Consider the following 9,053-nt stretch of genomic DNA (forward strand, 5'->3'; position numbering starts at 1 on the left):
ATGTATTATATATATAGTTTCAGTTGACTTTGATCTTGCAGTGATTTCACATAAAATCCTAAATAAGTAAATAGATGAATAATTCAAAACATCATTTATGTTGATCATCATTTTTCCTGACTTATTTGCAGCTCCATCTAGTCATGTGTATTGTAAAGCCATGTGCTAATGGAGGCACCTGTTATTCAACAATTGCTACAAAACAGAATTACATATCTAATGTACAGATGGATTCTCTGGCCGTTAACATATGCCAGGATGCTCTCTGTCAAGAATTCACCCAATTATTGTATTAACCCTTTTGTACTAATAAACATTTCATTTATTTTATTTCCTTATTTCGAGGGTTGAGAACCAGAAAGCCAGGAACCACTTTGTGATTTAAGGCTTTCTGACTCTCAACATTCAATATTTATTAATAAGATGATATGTTGTGCATGCATACATATTAACAAACATGAATCAGATACTCAGAAAAATAATAATAATAATCCACAAACAATGTGAGAGTGGACATTAGTGGCAACATATTGACCTTTGCATGGTCAAATGCATGCTTTAATTACCGCATACACTTTGTAAAAGCCTTCTGACGCATTGCTAGAAAAATGCGAGAAATAAAAATGCACTTTTTTTGCATGTATTTGCAGGGAGAACCTCATTTTGGTAGCAAGACAAATACAATAAAGACCAAGGCAATAATCCCTTTCTATTATAAGATTCATTGTTGGATTAAAATAGTACATGTTTGTTTGCATGCAATGTCACAAGGGAAGAGATATGTGTGCAAACCTTTCCTATACTCAAGCCTCAAGACGCCAGTTATTGTTTAATTTCAGGCTTTGTTGATACAAGATGGGATCCACTATTATGGACTTCTGATCCCCAAGCATTACAATCCTATATTGAGGATCATAATAGTGTTATGCATGAGGCAATTTTTTGATTGCAGTCTTTGCATATCATTTATATACATTAACCATGTGTTACCATGATTTTCTTGTAGCTGTCCCAACCACGTGTACAACACCCTGTGCCAATGGAGGCACCTGTTATTTCAGCACTGCTATACAACAGTACACATGCATGTGTTTAGATGGATTCACTGGGCCAACATGTGAAGACTTTGCCAGTAAGAACACACTCACAATACTGTCAGAATTTTGAGATGGTTATTAACCACCCTAATTATATACTAACTTGCATTTTTCCAATTTGGTTGTAATAATACAGTTAAGCCTACTATATCAGTTGTGATAAGAAGGGAATAAAGTAGGGAATAAAGTAGGATTTGATCATTTTCCCCAAAACTATCTGTTCAAAATGTGATTTGATCTATTGGTCTGGTCATGTTTGGGCATTAAATTTGTCTGTTCCAGAAGCAAATTGCCCATTCAAAATGATATGTGGATGGATGGCAGCTAAGATGTGATCAATTAAGTTATTTACCAATTACTAGAATGAAAGTTGATCCATTGTTAGTTGGTTTTCACCACAATTTGTGTGGAAATGGAGATCATACATTGAGCCAGTCAGGTATACCAACTTGAGGTGGGCAAGGGAAGAAACAAGCACATCAAGGCAAAGAAATATGTTATGGTAAAATTAGAAACACAATCATGAACTTTGATTGCATTCCTAGTTCTGGAATTGGTTTGCTTTGGACCAAATACTTCTATATTCTTTGTAATATGCCCGTATGGCTAAAAGGCGGGCTAAAAGGTTCCTGATGTAGACATAGTTTAAATACCAAGATAAACTGAAGCCTGAAATTGCCAAGTTCTCATTAAAATTCTTTTTCCTTCCTCTTGGATAAAGTGTTAATGGTAAAGGGTCGAGTTTAATACATAGATTTTAAATCTGTGCTCCCCCTCCCGATTTGGTTAAAGCACATTTGGTATGTTATTAGGGCTGTCAATTCTATCAGTCAAAGCAGTTCCAGTTAGTCGGCGCTATAATAAACTAAGTTAAATATTGTTCATGTGGTTACCAATGAATCCTGATCATTTTCTTCCACATATTATGTTGTGATTCAGGTGTGGTGGATCCTTGTGAGCCCAACCCATGCTTGAATCAAGGAGATTGTTTCAAGTCAAATGGACATGGCTCTTCTTATTTCTGTCTGTGTAGGAGTGGATATATGGGCAAACATTGCCAGTATGGTAGTAGTAGTAAGAAATCAACAGTTTATTGTTTGGCTTAGTGTCTATCCCATCACATATGTATGGTGTTTTTACTTACAGTGTTGATCTAAAATCACAGTGTTGACAGTGATTCAACCTGGTAAAATGTCACTAACAAGGCTGGGTGCACATTATGCTCTAATCACAGTCTTATTTTAAATCACCTAGTATAGTGCCTGCAATATCTGCTACCTGTATATTGTACAGTATGCTTGAGGAATTATTTCCATCATGTTGTAGATAGCACAGAGAAAAAGCTACCAGGGTATACACATTAGTTTCAAAAGTATTGAGGTATAGGATATTTTGTTTTTTAGCTCAAGCCCTGATTATTAGGAAATCATGGAATTGAATAACTGAATACTCTACCAATATGTTGTGCAAAAATTTGAAATGTGAAAAAATATATATTTCACTCCAAGCATAGACTGGTTGAAAACAGGTTAGAACACCTTCACCTTCACAAAAACATCCACATATAAAAATGCACCTTAATGATTTCATTAAATTTGCACATGATATGTTTGAAACATGCTGGCATGACATTCAATTCAATTTTTTTTTTTTCTTGAAGGCTAAAATTACCCTAAAATTTCACCAAAATCTGAAAAAAAATTTTTTTTTGCAAAATATGTTTGTTTGCTAAACTATTTCAGCCAAAATTAATCAATTTTGGCCTAAAACAATTTATCTAAAATACAAATTCTGGGTCTGTCAAGCTCAGTAGAACAGGGTTTTTCTGTCGCCTAATGTTATGTTTCATCATCAAAGTCGAGTGGAAACATGGCTTACAGGAACTTGCATCAACAATATCTGTAGTATACTTTCTATTACTAATGCTTACTAGTTGCGTGGTTTTGCAATTGTGCCAGCTAATAATATTTTGATTTTTCTACTTGTAACATGTGAGTTATGCAACAGAAGATGGTGCTGGATACTGCAGCTGGATCTATACTTCAATCAGCAAACCTTTATTTATCAGACAACAAACTAATCATACTCTCCTGCTCTTGGAGAAAGAACATTACCAAACATGCTGTCTCTTCTTTTTTTATGAGAAATAATATGTTGCAATAATGTTCATGCTTTTACCATAACCTTGGTATTCCATTTTGAACTTAGCTGTGAAGGTGTAACTTTGCTTGCATATCTACTGCGTTGGTTTGATTGCTAGTAATTTTTACTATACTATTTAGCAAATTCCTTCAGCGTGATTGTCTGTCTGCTCTTTGTGATTTATTACGTAAAAAGAACTAGGTCACACGATGCTATGCAGCTTGACCAGAGAATGGTGGGCGCTGTAATGATGACATGATTCAATTAGCCAATCAGAACCCCACTTCTGTATACGCCATAAACTGCACCAAATTGGCAGACCGTTGAAGAACATTGCTGAAAACTATAGCCAATGCTAATACTAATGACATTTTATTCCAGCTCATGCATGTAAATAACACCTGTTATGTTATAGAACTCACAGATTCATCTAGATTTTGTAGAGGGAAAAGTTTGATCAGTTTACTGAGACAGCTTGCTAACATCATGCAGAATGCTTAATGGGAGATGGTTTAGAATGTTAGTTTCATTTGAAATAAAAGTGGCAGAATTTGACTAAAAACATGTTTCCTTTGTACTTTTTTCTCTTGATATATTGCAGTAGTTACCCCAAACCCAGAAGAGACTAATAAACAAGAAGAAACTGCCAACACTCAGCTAAATCTAGCAGTAGCAAAACAAACAAAGCCCAAGAAGTTGATCTTCATGCACAAACTGACAAGGATATCAAAGGACATGAGATAAAAGCTACAAATGCCAACACAGCAACAACTGCAATAATGTCAATTTTCCTGACTTATTTGCAGCTCCATCTGTCATGTGTGTAAAGCCATGTGCTAATGGAGGCACCTGTTATTTCAACAGTGCCATAAAACAGAACACATGTCAATGTACAGATGGATTCTCTGGGTCAACATGCCAGGATGCTCTCTGTAAGAATACATTCCAATTATTGTATTAACCCCTTGTACTAATAAACATCATTTTCTTTCCTCCTAAATGTATCTTATGTTCTTTTCATCATCATCATCATCATCTAATGGAAAGATGGCTTATAGGAACCTGTGTCACCAATATCTGTAGTATACTTTCTATTACTAATACTAACTAATTGCATGGTTTTGTGCCAGCTAATAAGATTTTGATTTTTTTGCTTGTAACATGTGAAGTTATGGTGATGGGTACTGCAGCTGGATCTATACGTCAATCAGCAAACCTTTAGGTACCGGACAACAAACTTACCATATTCTTCTGCTCTCTTAGAGAACATGACCAAACATACAGTCCCCTCTTTTTACAACAAATAATATGTTGCAATAATTTTTACACTTTTACCATAACCTTGGTATATCATTTTGAACTTAGCTGTAAAGGTGTATCTTGCTTTCATATCTACTGCATTGGTTTGAATGCAAGTAATATTTAGATTTATTTAGATTTAGATTTATTTATTTGAACATACGCTTTCATAACAGCGGCACACGCATGTAAAACAGCGGTGCGTTCATAAAACATTCATTTATACAAAAGAAATGGTAAAATTACAATTAAATATAATACGACAATAAGCTACACTATAGAAACAAAGTTTGAGAAACTTTAGGCGTCATACCCTACACCCACCCACTCCACTATACTTCCTCACACCACCCCCATGCAGGAAAGTTCTTTCTCAACTAACCTGCAGCTGGACCCACCCTTACGCATTGTAAGACAACCATCAAGGTCCCATAAGAGGACAGAACAAAACATGGCTAGCGGTCTGGTAGCCGTACTTGGGACATGGCAATGATGGCATTGATTTTAAGATGCTACAGAACCAATGACCAAATGCCCAAAGATGGAAGTGCAAAGGGCAAGTGAGGGCGTTAGGGCCCTTAGTGCTAGAATTACAATCTGCTTTGTTTATACTTACTAATGCTGACACTAATGCCATTTTATTGCAGCTCATGCATGTAAATAATAACACCTATTATGTAATACATTTCACAGATTCATGTAGCTAATGGGGAGAGTCAGAAAAGTTTGACAAGTTTACTGAACAGTAATTTGGTAAATTAAATCTAATACTGGAACTAAAATATGCAATTCACTTTATGATGTTGCATCTAAAACCATCTGACTTTGTCAGGCATCTGATCGCTTGATGATGTTACGTTAATTTTAATTTACAAAATAATGTTTTGAACTACTGTATAGATAATCTACACCAAGAATTTCCAGAATGTTTAAGGTGGTATTGGATGCATTTTCTAGAAATAAGGAAATGCTTTGAGCATGTTTTAAACAGATTAATTGAGTAGGGTAAAAAGTACACTGATCAATATGTTTTTGTTTGAAGCAAATCAGACATACGGTTTCTATACTACATCAAATTATATTTTCTTTGTATCTTATTGTTTTATCAATAATCAATATAGTTAATGAGCTAAAAGGACTGTAAAGGCTCATTAATATGTAATTTTGCCAATATTTTGCTAAAATCAATGCATAAATGTTCATGGTACTTTTATTTTGCATACTTTTTGCCCTGAAACTTGGTCAAAGTGTTTCTAATATGTTCTAATGTATTATATAGTGAAGCCGCCCCTCATTTGCATATTTGCCTAATTAATGAGCTAATTTGCATAAATGCTAATTAATTATGCAAATTAGGGCGGCTAGCTAATTAATTATGCATAAATTATCTGTAAGTCATTAGGAACACTTTGACCAAGTTTGAAACCAATATTCTGTTAAATAAAAATGTTATGAACATTTATGCATTGGATTTTAGCAAAATATTGGCAAAAATTACATATTAATGAGCACTTTCAAGTCATATTAGCTCATTAACTGTATTGATTATTGATAAAAACAATACAATACAAAGACATTTAAAATGTATGTATTATGAAAACCGTATGTCCGATTAGCTTCAAACAAAAGGCATATGGATCAGTGTTCTCTGCCTACTCAATTAATATGTTTAAAACATAAATAGAGCACTTCCAAAATGGGTCCAGAACCACCTTAATGGGAGAAGGTGTAGAATGTTTGTTATGTTTGAAATGAACTCAAATTTGTATTTGGTATTGTATAGACTTAAAAGTCTTTTTCATTTATTAGTGTGTGTAGTGATTAATTCATCATGACCCACTCAGATGACATCACCTGAAAAATGTAAAATAATGAAATGCAAGCTTGGAATTACTTGAAAGCATTCCATTGTTGGTCCATATTTTAGTCAATATCTTTCTCAAACCCACATAAATGTGGCTTATAAGTTACATCTTTTGTGAAACAAACATGTAATTAAGTACTGTCATTACAGACAAGAGAAATAAATATATCAATTTTTGTTTGACATCTATAATTAGAGAATAAAGGTATTGTTTTTAGCCCCTGGAGTGCATCTATCGTCTCATATAACACGGGCGACATCATTATTTTAAGTAAAACAACAAGGGGAAGCCGAGTTGTTTTACGCCAAAAATCATGATGTCGCCGAATTATATGAGACGATAGATGCACGATAGCTGCTAAAAAACAATACCTTTTATTCTCATTCTTAAACTGCTTCGATTGAAATAAAAATATTGTACAAAGTTTTAATCAAATTAAATCCTACATTTTGCAAGGAATTACCTATAGGACTTAAAATCGATCAGTCCCGTTGTTGCTGTGCGCCTCCGATTGGTCCAAATAGCGAGTACGCGTGTCGCGTCAACGCACACTTTTCGCTGACCCGTGTGATATTGTGTCATATCACACGGGTAAAGCTGGTAAGAACCAATAAGATTGCAGGAACGTTCTCAAGTGTTTAAGAATGAGTAATCAAGTCTAATCACAGCTCAGATGCTCATGCATGATGTAATGGGTTCATGTTAAGTATAAAGTGGAAGAATTTGACTGAAAATATGTTTCCTTTGTACTCTTTTCTCTTGATAAATTGCAGTCGTTGCCCCGGACCCAGAAGAGACTAATAAACAAGAAGAAACTGAAAAACCTCTAGCTAAATCTAGCAGTATCAAAACAAACAATGTGGTCAAATCATTCCAAGCCCAAGAAGCTGATCTTCAGGCGCAAACTGACGAGGATATCAAAGGACATAAGATAAAAGCTACCGACGCCAACACAGCAACAACTGCAATAATCATTGCAGTGTTAGCTGTGCCTATTGTCCTCATGATGATGGTTGCCGTAGCTGTGCGACTTCGTGCTCAGGGCAAGATAAAGTTTGGTGGAAATGGACTGAGCAAAGGATATAGTTCAACAGCAGATAGGTTTAGTCTGGGTAATTTCTTTAACAAGAGAAGAGGTTTCAATCAAGTTAGCTTACGGAAGACAGCGATCATGACGGAGGAATGGAATGGAGTGAAGAATCAGATATAGAAGAGTATAGTATACTTAATAATCAGAAAACATCACAAAATTTATAAGCTGTGTGGTAAGCAACGAGGATGACTAGATTAGTGAGGCACCTTGTGATTGAAATCAAAGTATAAAACCAAAATATGAAGTCTTATTATTTAAACCCAGTTGTTAAGAATTGTATTTATACACAATCACTTACTAAATGATTGTTGTTGTTTTTAATCCGGCAATGCTTGTTTCAACAGGCCATGCTCTAATGGATCAATATAAGTTTGAAGAGGAGACATTTCAAAATAAGGTGATTAGTATCTGATAAGGAACACTTGTCTCCAGCTTAAGATATGTGTGAGTGTTTCCAACTCCAGATGGTTTACCTATAATTACATAGTTTTTGACAAAATTCTTAATTTTTAAGAAAATGTGCAGCTTTGTGACAGCGGTCTGTTTGAAAAAAAAATACCTCGAAGGTTTGACTAAAAGTTGGAAGTGTATTAAATTTATTTGTAATCAAGATGGAAATCTAAAAACAATGTTTTTTTGTTCCAGTTTAGCAAGCTTTGAAATACTCATTTGCTTTCATATCCATCTGAAATAAATTTGGGCTATTCAATTGAAATCCACACTACCCTGTGGAAGATTTAGCTAAAGCCTTCCACAGAGGAGTATGAGTTTTGAATTGAATAGACAGTTGGGTAACTTCCAGTTGAAATGCTCACTCCAGCTGTGGAAGATATAGGTAAACCCATAATACAGGGGAGTATGGGTTTCAAAATGATTAACCCTGACCAATTACATTGAAAAACATACTCCCCTGTGGAAGATATTTCCAAAATCTTCCACAGGGGTAGTGTGGATTTTAACTGGAGTAGCCCAATACTGACAAAGAGGTTATAGATTAAACCTTTGCATTTTGGTCATAACAATTCAAAGGTTGTGCTTACAGTTTAGATGGCCTTGTTGGATAGTAGTATACATTGCATTGATTCTGCTATTTTATAGTGAATTGAAATAGAGTCATCCACCAAGAAAGGTTATAATGATATCATTTTGTTCTAAATACATGTTATGAAGGAAATAGGTATCCTTAACTAGAATTGGCCAGCATCTACATTGGCCAACACTATGACAAGGATACAGGTATACGGTATATGAGTAGAAAGTATGCAAAAAAGTACTCATAATAAAAGAACCAAATTTGTAATGACCAACCATGTACAACATAATGTACTGTATACTTCATAGGCCTTGGAAAATGACTGTGAAATGGGTTTTCTTTGGTGTATGAAAAGTTGGGTATATTTTTTTGTTTAGAATAATGTATCACACATGTGTGTTAAGTGCAAGATGTATTTAGTCAAGACCAATGTGAGCACTTTATTTATAATTGTTTATTTATGTTATGATAATTGTTTAATTTATGTTCAAAAGCCTTTGTGGTTCAAAGGAAAAGAAATGTAC

The 9,053-nt window shown here is 34.5% G+C and overlaps 1 protein-coding gene across 3 annotated transcripts; it reads left to right on the forward strand.

The window, feature by feature from the left end:
• Positions 1-963: 963 nt before the first annotated feature.
• LOC140158708 (uncharacterized) lies at positions 964-7,883 on the forward strand. 3 transcript variants are annotated; one of them, XM_072181894.1, is made up of 4 exons: positions 964-1,132; positions 2,037-2,171; positions 3,841-4,171; positions 7,177-7,883. In XM_072181894.1, exons 3-4 carry the CDS (start codon positions 4,057-4,059, stop codon positions 7,611-7,613), a joined length of 552 nt encoding a protein of 183 aa, XP_072037995.1. In that variant the 5' UTR covers positions 964-1,132; positions 2,037-2,171; positions 3,841-4,056; the 3' UTR covers positions 7,614-7,883. The 3 variants fall into 3 exon arrangements, with proteins under 3 accessions (XP_072037995.1, XP_072037997.1, XP_072037996.1); XM_072181896.1 differs by lacking the exon at positions 2,037-2,171; XM_072181895.1 differs by lacking the exons at positions 964-1,132; positions 2,037-2,171 and having other exon boundaries at positions 3,464-4,171.
• The last annotated feature ends 1,170 nt before the right edge of the window (positions 7,884-9,053 follow it).

The sequence above is a fragment of the Amphiura filiformis genome, chromosome 8 (assembly GCF_039555335.1).
Source record: "Amphiura filiformis chromosome 8, Afil_fr2py, whole genome shotgun sequence".
In the NCBI taxonomy this organism is placed as follows: domain Eukaryota; kingdom Metazoa; phylum Echinodermata; class Ophiuroidea; order Amphilepidida; family Amphiuridae; genus Amphiura; species Amphiura filiformis.